Source organism: Neoarius graeffei, chromosome 10 (assembly GCF_027579695.1).
Source record: "Neoarius graeffei isolate fNeoGra1 chromosome 10, fNeoGra1.pri, whole genome shotgun sequence".
NCBI lineage: Eukaryota > Metazoa > Chordata > Actinopteri > Siluriformes > Ariidae > Neoarius > Neoarius graeffei.
In genome coordinates this window covers 80917568-80945378 of record NC_083578.1, presented here as the reverse complement: position 1 = coordinate 80945378, position 27811 = coordinate 80917568, and the positions used below count along the sequence as shown (strand labels likewise).

The following is a 27811-nucleotide window of genomic DNA, read 5'->3' as shown; positions in this document are numbered from 1 at the left end:
CGGGTGCACAATGCACCTCACACAATAGCCCGATTTCATTATGTGCATGTATGATTCAGTGACTACGTTTACATGCACATCCAAATCGAGCTGCTGTCGGTAATCGAGCTGAAGGTCCCAGCAGGGTGCCAGAGAAATCCAATCCTTCATGCACACAATGAAATCGGGCTATTGTGTGAGGTGCATTGTGCACCTGAGCCACAGGTGGCGCAACACGCCCCATCGTGTTGGTACACTTCCGGTTGTCGTCATGAAGAAGAGCTATTCAAGAGTGTAAACAAAGTTATCAGTTCCGTGTTCTCCATTGCCCGTTTTTCTCCCGTCCATGAATTTTAATATATTCAACTCCTTAAGCTGAATGAGCATGAACTCTGTCTCCTCATTGCTCCAGAAGTGCACGTTTCTGCTTGCCTGTGGCAGTGGGGGCGTGGTCAAGCGCCGGTCTGTGACAGGAGGGCGGAGCCAGGGAAGGTGAGTGGCAGAATCACTTCACCTGACGGTAATTAACCTGTGTTTGTGTGTCTTCCCAGTAACCGTGCCCTATTTAAGGAGGCAGAGGGAGAGCAGAGGGGAGAGCTCATCCCGGGACTAGAACACAGCGCGCGTGTGTGTGTGTGTGTGTGTGTGTGTGTGTGTTTTCTCTCAAGAATAAAAGTAGGCTGTTAAACTGAAAAGTCTGACAATAAAAAGCCTATTAGTACCAGAAGCTTTGTCCTGCCGTCCTCTGTGCTCCACCCACACTTCAGAGAGCTCTACATCGCCATTTTCTCTTCTTCGTTTGTTCCTCCTGACCTCTTCTGCTGCTCGCTACTACTGTTGTCATGCTGACCGAGGCTGTTGTGTTTCCCGCTTGTGGTCTCGTCACTCGTCACTTCCGGAAATAGCTCGACAACTAGCTCGATAGGGTATACATGCACAAAGTAGCTCGGCAGAAATCGCATAAACTAGGTCGTGTAGCTCGATTCCGAGAAATCAAGTTCGGTTCAATTTCAGCCGAATTAAGGTGTATACATGGCATTTTGAACTTCGATTTCAGTCGAGCAATGGCAGAAATTCGATTCTCTCTATGTGCAGGTAAACGTAGTGAGTGTGTTTCTGGCCTGTTTGTACAGGACTCTATCTCCACTTCTGTAGGCCTCCTCCTTGGCCTGGCGAAGCTGTCTGAGTTTTGTGGTGAACCAGGGTTTGTTGTTGTATGTGCGGAAGGTCTTGGTGGGCACACACACATCCTCACAAAAACTGATGTAAGATGTCACAGTATCAGTCAGTTCATGCAGGTCTGAAGCTGCAGCCTCAAAACCACTCCAATCAGTGCAGTCAAAGCAGGCTTGTAGTTCCACTTTGGCCTCATCAGACCATTTCCTCACCGTCTTAACTCCAGGCTTAGCAGATTTCAGCTTCTGCCTGTAGGACGGGATAAGATAAACCATACAGTGATCAGATAGTCTCAAGGCTGCATGGGGGGCAGAGTGGTATGAGTCCTTTAAAACAGTGTAACAATGGTCCAGAGTGTTAGAGTCCCTGGTGGGACACTTAACGTGCTGCTTATATTTTGGCAGTTCGTGGCTGAAGTTTGCTCTGTTAAAGTCCCCCAAAACAATGAGCAAAGAGTCCGGGTGTTTTTTCTCCACATTGTTTATCTGGTCAGCCAGGTGTTGTAACGCCTCATTAACACACGCCTGAGGGGGGATGTAAACTCCAACCAGAATAAACGAGGAAAACTCTCGCGTAGCATAAAACGGTTTGGAGTTTATGAATAATGTCTCCAGATGAGGACTGCATGATTTATTTAGAACTGTGACATCAGTACACCAACCTTCGTTAATATAAAAGCAGATTCCGCCTCCTCTCGTTTTCCCCGTGAGCTCCGTGTCGCGGTCCGCTCAGTGAAGGTGAAATCCAGGCAGATGGACAGAAGAGTCCGGGATGTGCTCACCGAGCCAGGTTTCGGTGAAGCACAAGGCAGCAGATCTGTTAAAATCTGTGTTGATTGTGTTGAGGAGCAGCAGTTCGTCCATCTTATTGGCCAGAGAGCGGACATTAGCCAGGTGAATAGATGGGAGCGCAGTGCAAACCCCCCGCTGCCTTAGTCTGACAAGTGCGCCGGCTCGCTTCCCCCGGTGTCTCCGGCATCCTTGGCGTAATCCATAGAGAGCTGCTGCTCCCCCGACAAGTAACTCTGAAAAACTTTCCGGATTGATGAAAGCCGATGAAAGAACTTTACTGGTGGTTAATCCAATGTTTATGAGTTCTTCTCTAGTGTGTGTGACCAGCGAAGAAACGCAAGAAACACAACAAATACACAAAAACGTAGAAAGTATGAGAGAGCGAAGTACCGAGGCAACCGTCCGCGGCGCCATCTTGATTTTTGTCTATGTTCTATTGCGAATACAATATCAGCTTTTGAGATTTGTAAATTATTGCATTCGGTTTTTATTTACAATTTGTACTTTGTCCCAACTTTTTTGGAATCTGGGTTGTATTTTTAAAGACAAGAAGCCTTTATTTATCACACATACACTCAAGCACAGTGAAAGTCCTCCTCTGCATTTAACCCATCTGAAGCAGTGAACACACACGCATGAACAATGAGCGCACACACACATGCATGCATACCCAGAGCAGTGGGCAGCTATGCTACAGCACCCAAAGAGCAGTTGGGAGTTAGGTGCCTTGCTCAAGGGCACTTCAGCCCAACCTTCAGGTTGGCTGCCCCATGTTAACCTAACCACATGTCTTTGAACTGTGGGGGGAAACCAGAGCACCCCAACGCAGACTCTGTCAGCCACTGGGCTTGAACCCAGAGCCTTCTTGCTGTGGGGCCACAGTGCTAACCACTACACCACTGTGCCGCCCGCATTATAATAAAAGATATTTTACTAAAATCGTTTTGGCTTTATTTGCTAATATTTTAAACACTTATTGCAAATTATTTTACTGCATTTACATTTTACAATATATATTTGTTTTAATTTTAGCAATATATTCTATAAATATAATAGGGACATGACACAGTATATTCCCAACGTATCCGAATTCAGATGTAACTGTGCTCCTGGAAAAACTGGAAAACACTAGGGAGAAGTTCCTCAACCTCAGCTACATCACTCGAGTTCATAACTGGTCTTGACTAGGGATGTCCGCCGGTCTGGTTTTTATTTATTTTTTTAATTTTATTTATTATTATTTTTTCCTGTTGTTAATCTTAGTTGCACAGTTTGCATTTTACAGAGCCCTGGAAGGGACATAGAGAAAAAAATATGCACTTTTTTATGAGATCTTGCAAAGTTTTTCATTTACTTTTTGCGACAATCAAACTGAATCCTAATGCTGCCACTCGGTGACATCCGCATACGGTGACGCAAGAGACGATGTGATTGGCAGAGATACTCTAAGAGGATTTCTAGTGATTGGTCACACAGGCTGTATACTGTAAATATTGATAATGCAGCTAAGTTTTGAATATACAACAGCTTGCACTTGTAAAACAACAGGAAACATCCTGTGAGGATGAACTAGCTGGTTGGGGTATGGTTGGTCCCCAAAACAAATGGATACATACCGTAGTTTGTTTTTTATGAGACAAACTGCACATTCTGCATTCTAGGAAACAAGAGTGTGACTAGTGCGCTAGCTGTGTGCTTTAATGCACAGCGAGGACAGTTTTCTCTCCCGCTAGGGATACAGAACCGAAGTCATCTCCACGACACAACAGTAAATTGCTGGGTTATCAGCAGAAACCATGCACCTTTTCTTTAACGGCTCTCACTACTATTTCTCCGCCGCCTCCAGGCCTACGATCAAATGATCACCTCCAGTGCATTGATTTCAACTGACCTGACATCATGTCAGAGCAGGATCCGGTTTTTGCACCTTCGCTTTTACGGCTCTCTTTGAAAGTGGAGCATTATTGAATTTTTAAACGAGTTTTACATGACCATGTGCCAAAGCAGAAGCAAGTTCATCATTGTTCACTATTTAATGGTTTATGGGTCTGCTTTGAGGACAAACTCATAATTCTGTGGGTGTAATGTGAGCTGTGTGGATGTAATCACCCTGAATCCTTGGTTTTGGCTCAGAAAGAGATAAACCACCTATAGCAACATGGTGCACAATGAGCCAGGAAAAATGCTGGGAAGACCATCGAGTTCCTGTCACCGAGCTTCCAGGATCAACAAATTGAACTATACAAATAATAATGGGCTTATCCCAGGACTCTTATTCACAGTCTGCTCATAGTGAACATCCTTTCAATACACTTAGTACTGTTTGCCTTGACTCTTCGACACCTGTATATATTCATGATTTATAGTTTACCCAAAGAGCTTTCAAGATTCAAGAGAGGTTTAATGTCAGCCCGTCCATATACAGGTACACAGTAGGCTTGAAATAACATTTCTCTAAAGGTGATGATGCACGGGGCACCTTTTTGGGCAATGCTGCCGGGTAATGGGCAACAAGGTGAGACACGGGGCAACTAATTAGGGCAACAGACAATTGGCAACAACCAATCAGATAAGAGCAAATATATTGCCAGGGAGACAGACAGCACAAAGATGGACACTGAAACATTTGCAGCTGTCACTTCTTTCTTGGCTTCAGCCTTTATTTCGCTCAAGCAGGTATCACTTCTGGAACAAAACTGAATAGATACTCTGGTCAAAAGAGAATTTGCCATTATTTTAACATTTATAAGTCAAAATAAATACAATATTCTGTTAATAATAAACACTTTTTAAATCTTTTTTTAAAAAAATGCTACTAGCCTCAATCACGTAATACTATAAGTAATAACTGACATATACATCACAAAAACATAATGGCAAAAACAATCATTTAATTCTCATCTCAGCAAAAAAGAAAAAAAGGACATTGACCAGGAGATGGCTGCTGAGGAGGAAAACGCAGTGACAGAGCTCCTGAAAAGCTTTCTTTTTTCGATCCCAAACCTAAGTTTGTACTGTTTCATCCTCAGGTTCCACAAGTACCCATGTTCTGTATGTGAATTAGATCAGACGATAAGTTAGACAATCTCTATTACAACTCACAAAAAAAAAAGAAAAATCATGACCCACCCATCACTTTTAACTTGATGCAAGAGAGCTAACGTTCCCTACATAGCTAGCGATAACTTTCGGCTAACCATGTTAGCAAAAACCACCACTAGTTAGCTAGATCCCATTCGGTCTCTATGGAGCGGTGGTTAGTTAACATTGTTAGTTTACACTTAGCTGAAAAAAAAATCGATGTCTTACCGGTAATTACAACCTGCGTACATCAAAATAGATGTCTGTTGGTTTTCGAAGCATTTGATGAGGTAAATTTACCACTTTGGGTTTACACAGAACAACTTACCAGCACAAAAAGATAAGTCGGCTCTTTTTTATTTCGTTCCACTGCTGGAGACACCGCCATCTTTGTTGAAAATTTCACAAGCTCTCAGGTGGTCATGTGATTCGCTGCTAGCACTCTGATTGGATGATCTTAAAAAGTTGGTCAAAATGTTCAAAATCGTCCAGATAGAAATTACATTGGCCAGTCTTAATGGGAAAGTGTCGAAGCACAATTACCGGGCAACATTGCCCAAAAAGTTGCCCCATGTATCATCTCCTTAAGAGAAAGATAAGTTGTGATCTTGTGAAAAAAATGTCATTATCATGAGAACAAGAGTCATCAGGAGATGACGTATCTCCCCCCCCCCCCCCCCCCATGAAACCCCAGTCCAAATTTTCCTAAGTTGAATTGGTTGCCATGGAAATATGGAAAAATGAAAATCATAGAAATCCCAAAATGTCAAAAGGCACAACTCCTCTAGTCACTTAACTGTCAGGTTTCATGAAAAAATTAATAATAGTTTTTAAGTTATGTTACAGAAACTAAAATGTTTACAGACGGACAGAGCGATAGCTATATACCCCCACATTATATGCCAGGGGGATAAAAATACACAAGTCGTGATCTCGAGAAAGCACTTATCTTGAGATCAAGAGAAAAAATAAATAACATATGACCATTCTGGACTAACGTACCATTCTGTCTGATACGGTTTCACACATATAACTGGCACAAAAAAAGAAATGTGAGTTGGCAATAGTATGAAGAAACATCATATCCCTGCCTACACAGAAATGTTGACTGATCTGTTGCTGAACTTCTGAAGTGCTGAACTTCTTTGACTGATGACAAGTGTTGACACAGTGTTGTGTTACCGTCTGACACACTTCTGTTCAGTCCCAAAATAGCGAACGAGTCCGAAAGATGTCCTGTGTCTGACTTGAATAAGACAATCAGAACCAAGACTCTTGGTTTCGAAAGCCTCTGTTCCTGTTATCATGTTATAGCAGCTATAAAAAGTCATTCTTTCACTGGATATCTTTTTTAACTTTCTCCTGAAATTCATAAAGCAAAAAATGCACTTTGTCTTAATGCCTTCAAGAATTTTGTATTAATTCTCCTCACAGAAATATCAATGATTACATGCGTACTGTATCCGTCTATCATACACATCCATGTCCGACCTGTGACTGTAGAAATGATAACATACAGATAACAGGTGCCTTAATATAGACCGAGTAGCTGCTGTTATGGGAAATCAACCAGCACCTTCTAATGAATGAGGTACAAAAATATTGTATAATTGATAATAATGTATGTAAATAAGTTGGCATGGGTTCAAATGTGATCAGACGGTGTGTTCTTGTCGCTAATGCTACTGGTGTTTTTTCATTTTAAGCACTTGTTTATGGAGATCAGGTGTGCTAAATATTAAGCATCTAATCCCTTAATCATTATCACAGGAGTGATTACCCAAATAAGATTAAATCCGGTCACAGATGATTGGTAAAATCAGATTTGAATGAGACGTGACGTGTTAAATAACAATTTTGGGATTGCTTTCATCAGAACTCTCACACACAAGATAAAAAAAAAAAAGGTGTTTGCTTACTGACATTACTGAACGATAGTAATATATCTGATATCTAAAACCCTTCTGGAGCATACTAATGATTCTTGCTGTCGCTTGTGGCTTAGAAAAATCAGTATTTGATGCCATTACAGGTGCTCTGTGCACTTTTGACATGATTTGATAATATAAATTGGCAGCAGGATGTCAGTATGGAGCTCTTTTTCAAGAAAATTGTTGCGTAAGGAAAGACTAATACATAGATGATTTTACACGGTTGCGTGAAAATATGAAGTTTATTTTTGAGTGGTGAGTATATTCACAAGTGAGCGAAGTGAATGAGTGAAAATAATTTCAACACAAGAAGATAAACTTCATATCTTTGTGCCACCGTGTGATGTTCTTTATATTATATGAACACATCCACAAAAAAAAAGCAAGTTAATGAAAAGAATTTAAATTTTGAACCGGGTCGCCATTTTGACAACGCATGTCTAGTCAGCGGGAAAAGACTGGGAGTGACGTCCATCCAACCATCCATTATCTGTAGCCGCTTTATCCTGTTCTACAGGGTCGCACGCAAGCTGGAGCCTATCCCAGCTGCCTACAGGTGAAAGGCGGGGTACACCCTGGACAAGTCGCCAGGTCATCACAGGGCTGACACATAGACACAGACAACCATTCACACTCACATTCACACCTACGGTCAATTTAGAGTCACCAGTTAACCTAACCTGCATGTCTTTGGACTGTGGGGGAAACCGGAGCACCCGGAGGAAACCCACGTGGACACGGAGAGAACATGCAAACTCCGCACAGAAAGGCCCTCGTCGGCCGCTGGGCTCGAACCCAGGACCTTCTTGCTGTGAGGTGACAGTGCTGACCACTACACCACCGTGGCGCCCAGGAGTGACGTCATTGGAGTAAAATATCAGAAATTATGTCACTCAGATCCGTGATGAAAAATGTGAGATTTTCAAGACGAGAAGACAAACTTCATATCTTCAAGCCAATGTGTGATTTCTTTTTATTATATATACACACAAACAAAAAGTACCCAGATTTATCAAAACATCAATTCATCGATTTTGTCATGAGTGATATATAGAGATTTATGTCACGGTTTTGGTTCTCCATGTCCTGGATGTACTGCAGCTCATATAAAAAACGAGTGGTGTATTTCCCAGTAAAACACTTGTGTCCATATATTATCTATCTATCTATCTATCTATCTATCTATCTATCTATCTATCTATCTATCTATCTATCTATCTTTTGGTTTTTTTTACAGTACCAGTCAAAAGTTTGGACACCCCTTCTAATTCAATATTTTTCCTTATTTTTTTCATTAAAAGTCACTTCATGTCTTAAAGTAACGATTTATGTCGTTTCTCTTTACTTAGTTGAGCGGATCTTGATATAATATGGATTACTACTGTACAGTTGTGGTGTTGAATAGGGCTATTTACTGTATTTTTATGATTTACTATTTACTGTTTCATCTCAAACGCATTAAGAAGGCAAGAAACTCGTCCACTAATTAACTTTTGACGAGACACAGCTGTTAATTGAAAAGCATTCCAGCTCATGAAGCTGGTTAAGATAACACCAGTAGTGTGCAAAGTGTCATCAAGGTAAACACTGGGTACTTTGAAGAATCTAAAATATGGAGCATATTTTTAAAACACTTTTCTGTTTACCACATAAATCCATATACGTTCCAGATGTCATTCCTAGTTTTGATGTATTCAGTGCTGTTTGACAATGTAGAAAATAGTCCAAATACAGAAAAACCTATGAATGAGTAGGGGTGTACAAACTTTTGATTGGTACTATATATACATGTATATTAGCATGGCATCCAAAAGGCCTGGTGTTGCTGTGCGGATTCGGAAGTCAGGACGTTCACTTACTGCCAAGACAGCGTATTGTTTTTTAGCTTGGTTCCCCCCCACACACACACACACACACTCTATCCATCCTTAATACATCCTGTGAGAAAGAGATTGATGGAAGGATAAAGGAAGACTACTGTGCATGCAAAACTAATATATATATATATATATATATATATATATATATATATGGTGGTGTAGTGGTTAGCGGTGTCGCCTCACAGCAAGAAGGTCCGGGTTCGAGCCCCGTGGCCGGCGAGGGCCTTTCTGTGTGGAGTTTGCATGTTCTCCCCGTGTCCGCGTGGGTTTCCTCTGGGTGCTCCGGTTTCCCCCACAGTCCAAAGACATAAAGGTTAGGTTAACTGGTGACTCTAAATTGAGCGTAGGTGTGAATGTGAGTGTGAATGGTTGTCTGTGTCTATGTGTCAGCCCTGTGATGACCTGGCGACTTGTCCAGGGTGTACCCCGCCTTTCGCCCGTAGTCAGCTGGGATAGGCTCCAGCTTGCCTGCGACCCTGTAGAACAGGATAAAGCGGCTAGAGATAATGAGATGAGATGATGTATATAAAATTACATGGCACTGAGAAATCAATAAAGCATTGTTTACATCATGTACCTCCCCGCTGTCTTCTCTTCTCTCACTTAAAGACTAAAACCCTTCAGCATACACTCTCCTCACATGCTCAAGCATAAGATCAAGATGTTGAAAGTGCTGGACAGTTTAATTGCAGCTCTACTACAGTTGCTGGATATAACTGTAAGTGTAAGTGCTGAGTGGGAAAAGTGATATTGCACTGCTGTCTGTGTGCTGACTGTGCTGAGGGAAATACGAGCTGATCAACTTCACAAAGCCCCAAAATAGCTGTTTCAGGATGTCGGTTCTGGATGTGTTCTATATTTTGCTTTTGAGAGAAAAAAAAAGAAGTGCAGAGATAAAAAGAGAGTCTTGTTTAGCATTACAGCATGACTGGATCATCTTTCATGTTTTGTTTAACACTCATCAAACCCTGCTCATGTATCTGACCAGACTCCCTCCTCCGCATTCAGCCATTCATAATATGGGCCTATCACATGCCATTTACCGTCATTTAAAGTAAAATTCCTGTGTTTTTCACCCAGTCTGCTTCGAGAGTGTATGTGCGATCAGAACACATTTCTCTGGATTTTTTCTGAGATGTTTGTCAATTAAGCATAAAATATTGTAGAATTCAGGCATACAGGTGGTTTATCTGTAGTTATACCATAGCACTGTTGAATTCTTGAATCTCATTCTCATTTCATTATCTCTAGCCACTTTATCCTGTTCTACAGGGTCGCAGGCAAGCTGGAGCCTATCCCAGCTGACTACGGGTGAAAGGCGGGGTACACCCTGGACAAGTCGCCAGGTCATCACAGGGCTGACACATAGACACAGACAACCATTCACACTCACATTCACACCTACGGTCAATTTAGAGTCAGCAGTTAACCTAACCTGCATGTCTTTGGACTGTGGGGGAAACCGGAGCACCCGGAGGAAACCCACGTGGACACGGGGAGAACATGCAAACTCCGCACAGAAAGGCCCTCGTCGGCCACGGGGCTCGAACCCAGACCTTCTTGCTGTGAGGTGACAGCGCTAACCACTACACCACCGTGCCACCCATTCTTGAATCTGATTGGTCAAAAAGCGTTGATTAATGTTCTGTAATAGCAGCTCTTACAAAGTTCTGGCTACAAGGTTTTTATTAATGTGATCATTTGAATATGTTATCGTTTCTGTAGTAACAATTACACAGGCACATTTATGGCAGACACGCCACATAAATGAAGTATAATAATAATAATAATAATAATAAAAAACGACATTAACAAAAAGAAAATGTACTGCACTGACATCATAAAGTTTTCAATAAAGAGATTTTTATTTAACACTTAAGGAAGGAGTCTCCAGTTTAAGTCTCCCGTGTCAACACTTTTTAACAGCCAGGATGGTTTCCAACCCAGGAAAGTCTACATGATGGACGCCTTTGCAGTTTCTCAGTAACCAGTGATGTTTTGTTGCCATTTGTTTCACAGGTGTTCCATAACATTAAATATAACTATGAAGTGATAAAAAGTATGCTGTTCTTTAATTAATAAAAATGTAACATACGTACTCATGTAGACTCGTCCCCTAATTATATTTGAGTTATCCGGGTGCTTTAGATAAACAAATGCAGCATAAATGACTGTTTTGTGGAACATCTCAATGTAAACACCTTACTGTAGATCTTTCAGGATGTTATGATCTCACCCTTACAGCCCTGCTGCTTTTATTTTTCTTCTTTGTTGCTATTTTTCTTTGCCCATGTCGAGAATTATTGGTCTTGTTAATATCTACACTCCATATCTATCCGTGACTTATTATCATTACAGTGCACCATGTTCTCTGTTGTCCTGATGCTTATGATTATTGATCTTTTTTCCTTCTTGGTTTTTGTCTTTTTTGTCTCTGTAGTAGTGTGATATTAGCAGCCTGTTTTTAATTTTAAACATTTACACTTGCAGATATTAAAGGAACAGTCCACCGTATTTCCATAATGAAATATGCTCTTACCTGAATTGAGACGAGCTGCTCCATACCTCTCCGAGCTTTGCGCGACCTCCCAGTCAGTCAGACGCAGTCCGACGCGCTGTCACTCCTGTTAGCAATGTAGCTAGGCTCAGTATGGCCAATGGTATTTTTTGGGGCTGTAGTTAGATGCGACCAAACTCTTCCGCGTTTTTCCTGTTTACACAGGTTTATATGACCAGTAACATGAAACAAGTTCAGTTACACAAATTGAAACGTAGCGATTTTCTATGCTATGGAAAGTCCGCATTATAATGACAGGCGTACTAACACCTTCTGCGCGCTTCGACAGCGCATTGATACGGAGCTCAGATATCAATGCGCTGTCGAAGCGCGCAGAAGGTGTTAGTACGCCTGTCATTATAGTGCGGACTTTCCATAGCATAGAAAATCGCTACGTTTCAATTTTTTTAACTGAACTTGTTTCATGTCACTGGTCATATAAACCTATGTAAACAGGAAAAACGCGGAAGAGTTTGGTCGCATCTAACTACAGCCCCAAAAAATACCACTGGCCATGCTGAGCCTAGCTACATTGCTAACAGGAGTGACAGCACGTCTGACTGCGTCTGACTGACTGGGAGGTCGCGCAAAGCTCGGAGAGGTACGGAGCAGCTCGTCTCAATTCAGGTAAGAGCATATTTCATTATGGAAATACGGTGGACTGTTCCTTTAAGCTGTTGGTTTTTCTAATTTGCATTTGACACACTGGGTTTAGTCCTAAATATAAAAACAATCACACATAATCTGTTTTTGATTGCCCCCCCATCTGTCTGTCTGTCTGTCTGTCTGTCTCTCTTTTTCTCTCTCTCTCCGTCTGTCTTTTTTCTCTCATGTCTCTCTCTCATTCTCTCTTTGTCTCTGTCTCTCTTTGTCTCTCTCTCTGCCTCTCTCATTTTCTCTCTTTGTCTCTGTCCATCTCTCTTTCTCTCTGCTTCTCTCTGTCTGTCTGTCTGTCTGTCTGTCTGTCTCTCTCTCTCTCTCTCTCTCTCTCTCTCTCTCTCTCTCTCTCACTACTTACTTCATCCCTCTCTTGCTTCCTTTTTACTTTTGTCTCTCTATTTCTTGCTCATCTTCTTCCTTTTTCTCCATTTTCTCTGGTGATCACCCTCCAGTCCCCGTTTCTATCACATTTTCATTACCAAATAAAAAATCATCCAACATAATTCTGAAGCTAGTGCTAAATGAAATGCTTTCATGAGTTCTCTGTTGTTATTCCTTTTCTTCTCAGACTATTTCTCACCACTTATTCTCACTCTTCCTAATTATCTATACAATTCCTCTTCCATCTCTCTCTCTCTCTCTCTCTCTCTCTCTCTCCTAATTCATTTTTTGTGAACCACTCATAAACCTCCTTGACCCCTTTCTGGACTGCCATCTAGGCCAGGCAGCCTGTTCGTCTCTGCAGTTTCTGTTGAATTCTTTCTATTATAGGAAACTTAAAGTAGTAGCACATTCTCCTCAACACAGAAGGGCTTTACAGCACTGTGTTACTTTATGCTGTGTTATGACACTTCATGTTACATCTCTCAAAGCCAGGAGCTTGAGTTTCAGGTGTCTTGGTCGCTACATGTCCCAAAAAAGACTCAATGATGAGGACCTGTTTGCATAAGGTTTATTACAAAGAGTACCCAGAATCCGGGTGGCACGGTGGTGTAGTGGTTAGCGCTGTCGCCTCACAGCAAGAAGGTCCAGGTTCGAGCCCCGTGGCCGGCGAGGGCCTTTCTGTGCAGAGTTTGCATGTTCTCCCCGTGTCCGCGTGGGTTTCCTCCGGGTGCTCCGGTTTCCCCCACAGTCCAAAGACATGCAGGTTAGGTTAACTGGTGACTCTAAATTGACCGTAGGTGTGAATGTGAGTGTGAATGGTTGTCTGTGTCTATGTGTCAGCCCTGTGATGACCTGGCGACTTGTCCAGGGTGTACCCCGCCTTTCACCCGTAGTCAGCTGGGATAGGCTCCAGCTTGCCTGCGACCCTGTAGAACAGGATAAAGCAGCTAGAGATAATGAGATGAGATGAGTACCCAGAATCCAAAACTAGTAAACAATGAACAGGACAGAGTCAAACACAGAAGTCCAAAGGGCAGTTACAATATTGTGGTCAACAGGTCAGGAAAAGGCCAATATACAGTCGAGATCAGTATTACCAAAACCAAAAGGAGGTAAAGACAGAAGCTAGAAAGTTCATCCACACTAATGCAAAGTTCATTGCACAAACTGCTCAGAATTTACACAAATGAAAACAAAAAGCAAAGCTTCGCAGTTGCATAAGTGTCCATGTGCTTTATATATACTGATGACCGACAGAGACATAATGACAGTTTTAATGCCGTCTTAGTCAAGGAAAGAGTAGTTTTGGAAGGCCTTCACATAACCTCCAGCAGAGTGGTGATACTGTGTAATGTTAATGAGCATCTGCATGCACAGAACATGACAGAAAGAGAAGCAAAGTGAGATAAGTATAACAGGCATCGTGGTTCTACAAGTCTCTGTTTTTGCCTTATCTGGGTGCCTGAGGCCATCTCCTGATCTTCTTGTCTTCTCTGGACTGGAGGTTTTCCAGCACAGAATGAGATTAGGAGGTGGACTGAAGGAACTCCAGGGCTGCTGAGGGGGAACAGGGAACCAAAGGACAAGCGGAGTGAATGTGACGTTATAGAAAGAGAAGGCAAGATAATGTCAGGGAGTAAAAGCTTTGTTTTCGAGATCAGTTCAGAAGGAGGCAAATCTTAATCTAGAAGCTTGAAGGAATCTTCAGCTTGGCCATGTGATGCAGAATTGTTTGTAGAAACTGTCAAGACTACAGGCAGGAAAATGTAATAGGGCCAGTCTGGCAATTTTTCCTCTTTTTTCCCCATTATGTTACCCAGATGCCTTTATAAAGAAATAAAAATGTACCTTTTTTCAAAGCTTTACGATAATAGAAAAATATAATGTATTAGCCAATCCCCTAAACAGCATACAGTATAAAACATGACTGTCTGAAAGTGTTAGCACTATATTCTGTATGCTAGATGTAGTACTAGATCAAGCGTCCCAATTAGACAAAGCACCATTTTGTCATATATCCGACAACAGAATACTTTTGGTAAAGTATTGACTTTTGCCAATACTTTTATACTTGGTATACGGTGTCTTGCAAAAGTATTCATCCCTCTTGGTGTTTGTCCTGTTTTGTCACATTACAAGCTGAAATTAAAATGGGTTTTGGAGGGTTAGCACCATTTGATTTACACAATTTAGGTATGCACCCCCTTTCATATGAAACCCCTAAATAAGAGCTGGTCCAACCAATTCACTTCATAAGTCACATAATTAGTGGATCAAGATCCACGTGTGTGCGATCAAAGTGTCACATGATGTCTGTATAAATCAACCTGTTCTCGAAGGACCCTGACTCTGCAACACTACTAAACAAGCAACATGAAAACCAAGGAGCCTCCAAACAGGTCAGAGACAGTTATGGAGAAATATAGATCAGGGTTGGGTTATAAAAACTATCCCAAACTTTAAATATCTCACAGCGCACCATTAAGTCCATTATCACAAAATGGAAAAGAATATGTCACTACTACAAATCTGACAAGAGAAGGCCACCCACCAAAACTCACAGACCGGGCAAGGAGGGCATTAATCAGAGATGCAACAAAGACACAAAAGATAACACTGAAGGAGCTGCGGAAAGCTACAGCGGAGATGAGAGTATCTGTCCATAGGACCACTTTAAGCTGTACACTTCACAGAGCGGGGCTTTATGGAAAGAGTGGCTAGAAAAAGCCATTACTTAAGAAAACACATTTGGAGTTTGCCCAACAGCATGTGGCAGACTCCCCAAATACATGGAAGAAGATTCTCTGGTCAGACAAGACTAAAATTGATTTTTTTTTTTTGGCCATCATGGGAAATTCCATGTGTGGCACAAACCCAACACTTTCCATCACCCTGAGAACACCATTCCTACAGTGAAGCATGGTGGCGGCAGCATCATGTTGTGGGGATATTTTTCATCTGCAGGGACAGGAAAGCTGGTCAGGACTGAAGGAAAAAATGGATGGCACTAAATACAGGGCAATTCCTGTTTGAGTCAGCCAGAGGTTTGAGACTGAGCTGAAGGTTCACATTCCAGCAGGACAATGACCCTAAACAGACTGCTAAAGCTACACTGCAGTAGTTTAAAGGGAAACATTTAAATGTCTTGGAATGGCCTAATCAAAGCCCAGACCTCAATCTAATTGAGAATCTGTGGTATAACTTGAAGATTGCTGTACACCAACACAACACATCTAACTTGAAGGAGTTGGAGCAGTTTTGCCTTGAGGAATGGGCAAAAATCCCAGTGTCTAGATGTGCTAAGCTAATAGAGACATACCCCGAGAGACTTGCAGCTGTAATTGCAGCAAAAGGTGGCTCTACAAAATTTTGACTTGGGGGGGGGGGGGGGGGGGGGGGGTTGAATACCTATGCACATTCCAGATTTCTGTTTTTTTTTTCATCTTTATTCTTTGTGTCACTGTTAAAAAAAGCAATTTGCACCTTTTAAAGTGGTAGGCATGTTCTGTAAATCAAATGGTGCTAACCCCCCAAAATTCATTTTAATTCCAGCTTGTAATGTGACAAAATAGGACAACCACCAAGGGGGATGAATACTTTTGCAAGACACTGTACCGGTATACCTTAAAAGACCAAGCTGTAATGAATAATGAATACTACCAAGAAAGCTAGCTGAATAATTAATATTATGCACTTAAAACCAGTCTACAGTTACATTATTTTCTGGCTGAGCCTACAGTTGTCATCTTTAATTATTTCATTATTAGATTATCTCTACCACTTGCCACAGTTCTGCTTCCTATTTTTCCTCCTCTTCTTGTCTTCTTTTTCTTTTCTGGCTTCCAGACAGGTAACGTTCTCTTCATTTTGAAAACCAAGACTGAACCTGTTTAGTCAGGTTCATGGTATAGTGCTGTACATTACCCATTGGAGGTTCTGGGGATTCATGGACTTTAGTTACTGCCTGCTTTGCCTGTCCTGTAGCTACGCCTCTGTTTAAAAGGATTGATTGTGATAACTATTGTTTAAAAACAAGAAGACTATTCACTTGTAGTGTCTTGCCTTAAAGGGTCATACTCACCCTTCCCAGAATCCCCTGCACCAAGTAGTGAGTCGGTGTTTTCTATCCCAGAAACAATCTTTAACAATTCGGCAACATCCAAAGCCATAGATCTTAAATTGTAATGTGAAATAGAAAATATTTTGGTGAAGTATCTATATTTTAAATTCTTTTGACTGATCCATTCAATTTCTCTCATCTCATCTCATCTCATTATCTCTAGCCGCTTTATCCTGTTCTACAGGGTCGCAGGCAAGCTGGAGCCTATCCCAGCTGACTACGGGCGAAAGGCGGGGTACACCCTGGACAAGTCGCCAGGTCATCACAGGGCTGACACATAGACACAGACAACCATTCACACTCACATTCACACCTACGGTCAATTTAGAGTCACCAGTTAACCTAACCTGCATGTCTTTGGACTGTGGGGGAAACCGGAGCACCCGGAGGAAACCCACGCGGACACGGGGAGAACATGCAAACTCTGCACAGAAAGGCCCTCGCCGGCCACGGGGCTCGAACCCGGACCTTCTTGCTGTGAGGCGACAGCGCTAACCACTACACCACCGTGCCGCCCCTCCATTCAATTTTCATCTGGTAATTCGGTTGTAATGGACTCTGATCGGTCTCGGTCGTTTCGTGCGCAGCCGCAAAAGAAAGACGGATTAAGGCATATTTTGTTCAAAACTTCCACATATTATGACACGTAGATGAAGAAAAAATTAAAAATGGGTTTTGAAGGGCCCACTAACAGTGAATTTGTGGAGGTTTGGCTGCACAGAGAGTTATTAGATAGTGGTCACACGTTTTCAAAACAAAAACAACCAATTGGGCTCTGGGAAGGGTGAGTTGGCCCCTTTAATAAAGTAGGCTTCATACTTTGATCAGAACATTTAAAGGAGCAGATTGTACCCTTTTTTTTTTTTTTTAAGAACCACTGCTCCCTGTAAGGTGAACTGTGATCGCAAGGAAAACATTGACGAGTTAAAATATTATGAGTTACAGCTTTTTTAAAAAAGATGCATCTTTAAAATTCTTTGACTATTACAGGTCTAGAAACATCAAAAAATTACAAATTGCACCTTTAAACAATCCTCATTGTACTTATTACTAATTTGCTTGGAAATGTTTACTTGGGGTGGCACGGTGGTGTAGTGGTTAGTACTGTCGCCTCACAGCAAGAAGGTTTTGGGTTCGAGCCCAGTGGCTGATGGGGGCCTTTCTCTGTGGAGTTCGCATGTTCTCCTTGTGTCTGTGTGGGTTTCCTCTGAGTGCTCCGGTTTCCCCCACAGTACAAAGACATGCAGGTTAGGCTAATTGGTGGTTCTAAATTGACTGTGAGTGTGAATTGTTATGTGTCTCTATGTGTCAGCTCTGTGATTTGGCGACTTGTCCAGGGTGTACCCCGCCTCTCGCCCATAGTCAGCTGGGATAGGCTCCAGCTTACCTGCGACCCTGAACAGGATAAGTGGTTATGGATGGAAGGTTGATTTGAGCATGGACATATTCTTTATTCATGCCATATAAGTCCATTCTAAGTGAAGATTCCAACAATAAAAACATTTTGGTCATATAGCATTATTTAGCTTTACAGCTATCACATTGTAACCTCCATGCAACCTATTCTAAACTGTCACATGATATCATTGAACACTAATTCTGTCATTTTTTACATTTTGATTTTTCTATATGAATTGAGTAATACTGTATTAGTTATTACACACACTGAGAGAGACTGGGAAACATGGATCTCCCAGAACTGAGACTGAGATTCACTGTTATTTTTGGAAAAAATAAAAATAAATAAAAAAAAAACAAAACCAACATGCTTTAATTAAATTTTCTCGCAGTAGTATTAGGGATAGCCACAACAACAGAGAGTGTGTAGGTGGTGTTTCTGCCTGTCATCACTGTGATCAAGACAAATATTGTTTTAATTTGAGCCATCTGCAGATTCCTCCCGGTGAAACAACAGTACATGATGTGAATATGTAAGTACACTCTGACAGGGTTCTTTCATTTATTCTTTCTCACACACACATCGAGGTTTTAGCTGCTGCTTAGTACTTTGGTGCCTGGTTTGTCTTTGGCTGCTATAAAGTGCTGAGTGAGCTTCAGCTGTCAGAGCAACATGTTGAAGGATGGGTGTGCCTAGCAAATGTTAAATTAGTGTCATAAATGCTGCTGTCAGTAATCCAAAATCTGAGCCAAAATTTCCAACACAATGACTTGGTTTTAATTTCTCTGTGTACTTTAGCACAAATTTTAAATAGACAACCAGGAGACATTCGAATTTCAGAGACATTATTATTCCACTTACTGTATGGGAAGAATCATGACCAGGATCATTGCTTGCAATGTTCATACATAATTTCCCAAATTTATCTATGGGTGGCACACTGGTGTGGTGGATATATGTTGCCATATCACAGGCCCAGGGTCACTGGTTCAATGACCCTGAAGTTGAGCTTGAGCTTCTGTCTGTATGGAGTTCCATATCTTGTCCAAGTGGGTTTCCTCCAGATTTTCCAGTGTCCTCCAGCCTCCCAAAAACATACCAGGATGTGTTAACTGTCCCCTAAGTATGTGCATGGATTGGTGCCATGTCAAAGGTGTATTCTGACCTCACACCCAGTGCTCCTGGGATTCCATGGTCCAGTAATTCATTCATTTTCAGTAACTGTTTTATCCTGGTCATGGCCAATCCTGGTAATACTGGATGCAAAACAGGAGAATTGATCCTGGATGGAATGTTAGTCCATCACAGAGCATCATAACCCCCCCCCCCCCCCACACACACACACACTCTCACTCATTCACTCACTCACCTACCTAGATGTATGCCTACTGCTATGATTTTGGACACTGGGAGGAAAACAGAGAATCTGGAGGAAAGCTGTGATCACAGGGAGAAGACAGGAAACCAATCTCAGGATTGAACTTGAGACACTGGAGCTGGGAGGTGGCAAACCTACCTGCATCCTGTTCCACCATGCCATTCTCAGTAATACTACTACTACTACTACTACTACTTCTTCTTCTTCTTCTTCTTCTTCTTATTATTATTATTATTATTAAGAGGCTGTAGTCTCTTAATAATTATTAATAATTACTCTTAATAATGATTATTAAGAGACTGTAGCCCATGTTTAGCAGAATGCAAAGTGATGGCAAAAACTGAGTACAAGAAATGGAGACGTAATAAGGTTATGCAAGTGTTATACCGGGAATTATGTAAGAAATATGGTCTCCTATTCAATGAAAAGTGGTACAAACATCAAGCTGAAGGAGTCCTGGAAAATGAAAAAGTGAAGCTACTTTGGCATACCAAAATTGAGACGGACCAGCTTTTAGAACACTCGAGACCAGATATTGTAGTGATGGAAAAAGAAAACAACATCTGTGCTATTGTAGATGTCGCCTGCCCTTTTGATACACAGGTAAAAGACAAAGAAAAAGAAAAGCTTGAAAAATATAATGGACTGAAGCATGAAATAAAGAGGATTTGGCATTGCAAGAATGTTCTCATTATTCCCATCATTATAGAGGTACTTGGCAGAGTGAGTACGAACTTCTCAGGTTGGCTGAAAAAAATTGAGTTGAGCACAGACTTTAGCACTATGCAGAAAGCTTGTCTTTTGGGATCAGCAAGGACCATAAGAAAGGTGCTGGATACCTAAGGTCATGGGAAATGACTTGATATCCAACAAAAGTATATATGTGTGTGTGTGCGTGTCTAGTTCTTATCTAGAGTGGTTTATACTGTTTTATATTGTTTATTTCAATTATTCTATTTTTATTTATTGCATTGCCTGTTTGCACCGTGGGTCAGAGAGGACTGAAATTTCATCTGTGCTGTATGTCGAGCATGTGTAGCATATTTGACAATAAAATTAACTTGACTTGACTTGAAAAGCAGACTCCAGCAGTTAACATCAAGCACTGAGATATGGACTCGTCCATCCATTATCTGTAGCCGCTTATCCTGTCCTACAGGGTCGCAGACAAGCTGGAGCCTATCCCAGCTGACTATAGGCGAGAGGCAGGGTACACCCTGGACAAGTCGCCAGGTCATCACAGGGCTGACACATAGACACAGGCAACCATTCACACTCACATTCACACCTACGGTCAATTTAGAGCCACCAATTAGCCTAACCTGCATGCCTTTGGACTGTGGGGGAAACCGGAGCACCCAGAGGAAGCCCACGCTGACACAGGGAGAGCATGCAAACTCCACACAGAAAGGCCCTCGTCGGCTGCTGGGCTCGAACCTGGACCTTCTTGCTGTGAGGTGACAGTTCTAACCACTACACCACCGTGCCGCATATGGACTTCTCCTCTTCTTCTTCTTCTTATTATTATTATTATAATAATAACAACTAAAAGGGCAATTGGTAGAGTGTATACCTTTTCACCAAATTTCTTCAAAATCTTTTCACCAAATTTCATCAAAATCCGCTTACTACTTTTTGAGTTACATTGGGAACAGGCAAACAAACAAACAAACAAACAAATGGAGGTGAAAACATTTAACCTCCTCTCACAAAGTGGGCGAACATAATAAGACCACTTTTCATTTAGCGTTAAAAATCTTAACTTGTTTGATATAAACGATTGAGAATAAAACAAAACAATCCATATAAGGACGGAAGAAATAGGAAAAAAAATCAATAAAAGTTTTTTTTTTTTTTTAAAGTCAGTTCAACATTAATAAAACAGTTTAAAATACATCAGCGTCATAAATGCCCAGTCACTGCTCAGTTCTAAATTCTCATTCTTGTTTCATTGCTGTTGTCTGCAATTTTGCTTCTGCCTTTCATTTTGCACTGTGGATTTTTTCATCAATGATGACATCAGAGACCTCGGGCCATTCTGACTCATTGTGATTGGCTGCTAATCATCTGATTGATGTAGGAGGATTGGAGCGTGGCTTCTCCTGTCTGAGTTCAGCTTGTGTCATCTTTTGACTTGCCAGCCTGATTTATGGGTCAAAGGAAAAACATGACGAGCCCCATGAGGAAGTTAATGACCCACCAGTGTGTAGGAGGACAGGGAATTATTATAGTAAGAACACAGCTGTGGTGTGTGTGTGAACAGATTACAGCATGAGTGTGTATTTCCTGTCTGTGGCTACAGGCTCTGCTATTAAAAGGATTCTCTCTGCTAAATGAGTTGTGCTAAATGAGTGGGCGATTAGAGATGAGCTTAGGATCCCTGAGGATGGAAGAACCAATATGCATTTTCCCAAAGAAATTCATCCAATTAGTATAAAAGCTTCAGCAAAGTCGACTTTCTGAATCATTTATGGAACGAAAATCAGTAAAATTCCGGGACCTCGTCCACACACACACACACACACACACACACACACACACACACACACACACACACACACCATCCTACACAATGTTATGATTTAACAGAATTAACACAAAGACAGTTCAGCTCTGAGCAATAGATGTGTGTGAATTTACAGAATTTCATATAATTGGATATATCACATCATATCAGCGTAACTAATTGATGTAAGTGTGACCAAATAACTTGAAACTTAGCTAGAAGTATGTGAGTAAAGGTTAATATAATCACATTGTAAGTACGTTAGTACTTAATGTAACGTGTGAACATAATGTTCATTCACTAGCAGTGAATGAACATTAAATGGCATTTGAATGGCATTCAAACATCCATAATATAGTGTACATCTGAAATGACATAATATTTATCCAAAGTGGATAGAGAGAGGGATTCCAGTTTTACAAACTGGTGAAGATGAATTTTTTTAAACTTGGAGAATGATATTCTCATGTCTAGCCCTCCCTCCATATTGAGCCCTGTTTACAGGAGAATACATGCTCATTGGTTGTTGTTTTTCCCTTCTGTGTTCCTGAGTAATATCTCCATCAAGAATCTCAGGAGGGCGGCATGGTGGTGTAGTGGTTAGCGCTGTCGCCTCACAGCAAGAAGGTCCTGGGTTCGGGGACCGGCGAGGGCTCCGCGTGGGTTTCCTCCGGGTGCTCCGGTTTCCCCCACAGTCCAAAGACATGCAGGTTAGGTTAACTGGTGACTCTAAATTGACCGTAGGTGTGAGTGTGAATGGTTGTCTGTGTCTATGTGTCAGCCCTGTGATGACCTGGCGACTTGTCCAGGGTGTACCCCGCCTTTTGCCCGTAGTCAGCTGGGATAGGCTCCAGCTTGCCTGCGACCCTGTAGAACAGGATAAAGCGGCTAGAGATAATGAGATGAGAAGAATCTCAGGGACAAAGTGTTCATTAATGTCCATTATAACATCTGATTAGAAGGGCTTTTGAAAGTTTTTCAGCACAAACTGGCTGCCTAAAGAGTTCTCCGTCTAGAGTCCACAGTGTCAGCTTCAGTTTTTCATCCTTATTTCACAGTTGTATGAAATGTTGCAAGTTGCCTTCCCCCATTATGTACAAAACTATAATCTTGACCTCTTGTGTCTAAGTGTATGTGTCTGTTGGATGTTGCAGATACGGAGACATGGTTCCTAACACCATAGCCGGAAAAATCTTCGGCTCCATCTGCTCTCTGAGTGGCGTCCTGGTGATTGCGCTTCCTGTTCCTGTCATCGTATCCAACTTCAGTCGCATCTACCACCAGAACCAGAGGGCTGACAAGATGCGTGCCCAGCAGGTAGGGACAGAGTTTGTGCAAACAGTAAAAGCTTTTTTTTTTTCAAATCAGTATTACAGATTTTATGTAATTGGATTGAGTAGGACAGTACTAGTAACAAGTCAATGATAAACCCAATAGCCTTTTTTAATAGTAGAAACTTAAACCCTATGTTTTCAGGTGAATTTCTATGTTATGCCTTTTTTATGCTGAAGTTAGTCTTAGAACCAGAGAAATGTTCTGTGACAGTCAGAATTACAATTCCAAAGCAGAAACCCAAACCACTAAAGATGGAGCTGGTTCAGATCGCAAAGTTTGGAAAACAAAATACTTAAAGGTAGACTGCCTTTCAGATTTTTCAAGTGTAGGTCATAAAAAGAATTTTCCCCGACACTCAATTATTTTTGTTTAGTGGACCAAAAGCTACTGAATTCGAATCACAGACTTCCAGTTTTATTACGTTTTTTTATAGAACAATTAATGAATTTAGAGCCACGTGGCCCTAAATTCTCCGCTATTTTTTCCTGCTTCACCATGACCCGATTCAAGATACTCCGTCATGCATCACATGGTGGGCTTTCCCCGTTTGTGCAAAGCATTGTGGGATACAAATTTGAAACAGGAGAGAAAAATCGACGACGTGAGTGTGTGAATGAAACGTGAAAGACCGACTACAGTAACGGAAAGCGAGAAGAAAAGACGTAATGTTGTGAAGGAAAGGAAACTCAGGACCAAACTAATAAATATCTGCAGTCAGCGAGCACCTCGGTGCGATCAGCTGTTTGTTTAGCGACAGAATGATGGAACTGTCAGGGCACAGTCAAAGGTAAACCTGCGCATGCACACACACAGACTTCCTCTATCTGCTTGACTGCGTGAAATGAGCGATTTCATGCACATTATTTGCTCGGGAACCCCCTCAAATTAAATAACTTCCCAAACACAGAACAGAATGGCCTGTTTTATTTTTTTGAGATATTACAGAAATAAACACATCACAATGACAATTTCAGAGGGAACTAAATTTCACCGATTTTGTGAAATCAAAACGCTGTATCGCTTTGAAGAATAAAAACAACAGCAACAACAACAAAACATGAAATGAAAGAACAACTGTTGGGCAGAACGGCAGATATTCCCATGTTGGCATTTTATTTGTTTGTTTATTTATTTATTATTAATAAGTATCACATATAAATTGATTTATGAATAAATAACAAACAAATAATGTATAAATTATTATTATTATTATTATTATTATTCATCTCATCTCATCTCATTATCTCTAGCCGCTTTATCCTTCTACAGGGTCGCAGGCAAGCTGGAGCCTATCCCAGCTGACTACGGGCGAAAGGCGGGGTACACCCTGGACAAGTCGCCAGGTCATCACAGGGCTGACACATAGACACAGACAACCATTCACACTCACATTCACACCTACGCTCAATTTAGAGTCACCAGTTAACCTAACCTGCATGTCTTTGGACTGTGGGGGAAACCGGAGCACCCGGAGGAAACCCACGCGGACACGGGGAGAACATGCAAACTCCACACAGAAAGGCCCTCGCCGGCCCCGGGGCTCGAACCCAGGACCTTCTTGCTGTGAGGCGACAGCGCTAACCACTACACCACCGTGCCGCCCCATTATTATTATTATTATTATTATTATTATTATTATTGCAAAATCGATAGAATAAATGTCAAGAAGATTGAGGGTGAAAATGATCAGAATCAGAAATACTTCATTGATCCCTGAGGAGAAATTGGTCATGTTTCAGTTTCTCATGTTCTAGAACAGTGATGTATATAAGCAAAGTCATAAATAATAAATCGCAACAATATAGAAATAGAAAAAATAGAAGAATAGAAAAATAAGAAAAAAGTAAGATATTTTAAATTATGCGCATCTTGTATATCTTACAGAATACAAATGAGCATAATACATCATAAAAATATAATAAAAAGTAATTGTCAAGGCAAAGTTTTTTTTTTTCTACTATTATCTTAACGTTACATGATTATTTATTTTATTTTTATTTTATTTTCTGCTTAGTGATAGCTGTGAAACCTCACACTGTGTTTTTCGTATAAATTAAAAGTCTTTGTCTTCATAGTTATTCGAATATATACAAATTTTTGCACTCAACAGTCTTTTGAAGTTTGCGTTGAGTTTTTGAATTCGATCATATCACACATTTTATGATTTTTGTGTTACCGAAACACAATAGACAATGCTTTTGGAAGTAAACGGAGTTCAGAGTTTGCACGAACAGAGCTTGATATTTTTCACACTGGCAGTCCACTTGCTGATGCAGCCCTTTGAAAGTAGGTTTCCTCTGTTTTACAGAAAGTGCGTCTGGCCAGGATTCGCTTGGCTAAGAAAGGAACCACTAATGCATTCCTGCAGTACAAAGATGAAGGGGGACTCCAGGTGAGTAACTGTGTGCCAGGATGCAGTCTGAAGGAATGAAACCTCTCTGTGGGTTTTGAGCAACAAACATTGAGACATCGTTCATTTATACTCACATAACATGCTGTGTGTGAATGTGCTTGCCTGGTCACAGTAGTTTGGAGCCCTGCACTAATGGAGTGTGTGCTGGTGTTAAAGATGAATATTATTTTAATTTGAACTCTTTGCAAAGCCTCTCTTCAGTGAAATTACTTGACATGTCTCTCTTTTAAACCCCACCACCACCACCACCACACACACACACACATAAGGTATAAGACAATGTATCCGTACCACTATCTGTATTCGGATTTAAACAGAAGTGGGCGTGGCTTGAACCAGAAAATAATAATTAACAGTTATTCCACGAAATTGAGTCATGTATGAGCTGATAGCTGATGAGGCGCGTAGCGCCGAGCTGGCTATAAGCCATGTACGACGAGATTGAGTGGAATAACTGTTTTATTCTATCCACATTCACTGGATTTTGAGAAACAGAGCATTTTTGTTTTTTGCAAATTCAATAAATAAAAACTTTATCCAAAATGTCCGATAAAATCATTTCCGCTTAGAATGTAAACAAACCGGTGAAATGACAGTAGCAATTTCTAAAAAATGCTATAATAATAATTCTTGAAAAATAAAAAAGATGCATTCTTACCATCAAATACTTTTATTTCATATTTTGTTGCTTTTTTGTTTTGTATTTTTTTGGGGTTTCTTCTTCTTTAGGGTTTTTTGGCGGTTGGTACTAGGCTGATAGCCTAGTAGTAGAGTAACCAATCAGAGCGTGCGATTGCTCATATCCAGTGAGTGTGGATAGAATAATTATTATTATATGCGAACCCCACCACTATGCCCCGAAAACACTGAATTAATTAAATAAATAAATAAATAAATATTTTTTTAATTCACAAACTTACAAAAAATACTGTATCTCTTTGAATAACATAACTTTATTCAACTCCTAAAGTGAATTATCTTTCAAAACAACACCTTTCCCAAATCAAGAATCTCTTCTTTATACTTGGCAGCAATAACTGCCTCATAATATTTTATTATAATTACTTCCATTTTCAGATTTTTTACATTACAAAAAGACCAGAAATATTTGCTGGACATGCTGTCATACTCTACTACAAAGCCTGGTCACAGTGCTGCCGCTAGTCAAAATGGGGTCCTTTTAGCAGCATTTCATTTTAATGATGTTCCAGTAAGATTTTCCTTGAATAATGATGAAGAATGGGTGAGGTCTGCATGGGGTGTATGGAGTGGTAGCTCTGTATCTGTTTTTGTATTTGTTTAGAATATGTAAATGTGTATTACTATTCAGTTGCATATCTAAAACACACACACACACACACACACACACACACACACACACACACACACACACACACACACACACACCTTTAGCTCTTAACTGATGCTCTTTGCTGTAAAGTGCTGAGTGTTAGAAAAGTACATTGAATTAGAGGACTGTCTGGTGAAAGTTACATAAGCATCATAAACTTGGCTGCCTTCTAGACAAATTTAAAACGCGTTCTAACAGAATGATGTAGCTTTATTTCACTTCATGTTGTTAACTTTATGGACACAAGATCTCATTTGTTATAAACCTGAAGGGCTTGGTGGAATGAGGCTTCTTCACATTTACTGCTCTAAATGCAAGAACCGGAAACTATTAAACTGAAGAAATGAGTTGAAATAAACCTGAATGACTTTGTTTACATCCCCATTGGTTGTATAGCCCTCCCATATTTTCTTGATGGTGCAATCTTAAAAAAAAAAAAAAACAACACAAACCCCCCCCCAAAAAACTTGATATATCCTCCTGTCAAAAGCAGAAACATTAACGTCACGTTTCCTGAGTATTCGGTGAAAGAACAAAACCTCCTGCCTTCAACAAGTGCACATGTTTTTGAAAAAAAAAAAAAAACCCTAAAAAAAACCCCAACAACAAACAAAATCTATCAGAAATTTGGAACCATGAACACAAGTAAACATTGAGGAACTCTTTTTAAAACAATTATTTACTTGGATAGCTTGTTCCATGAGCTCTGTATTAAGCCATGCTGGAGCATGATGATATATGACCTCTGAAATGTTGTATGACAAGCATATTCAACTCAAATTTGTAATGGTCCTGCTACATCAAATTCCTTGCATACAAAGGTCCAGATATGCAGCTGACACGACTGAATAATGACAACAGATACATTTT

General features: G+C 40.8%; 1 protein-coding gene across 1 annotated transcript in view; it reads left to right on the top strand.

The window, feature by feature from the left end:
- kcnd1 (potassium voltage-gated channel, Shal-related subfamily, member 1) overlaps nt 1-27811 on the top strand; it is a 142217-nt gene that overhangs the window by 92956 nt on the left and 21450 nt on the right. The window contains exons 2-3 of the mRNA XM_060932396.1: nt 22997-23159; nt 25486-25569. Of these exons, the coding sequence (XP_060788379.1) occupies nt 22997-23159; nt 25486-25569 (247 nt within the window). The remainder of the gene's footprint in view (nt 1-22996; nt 23160-25485; nt 25570-27811) is intronic.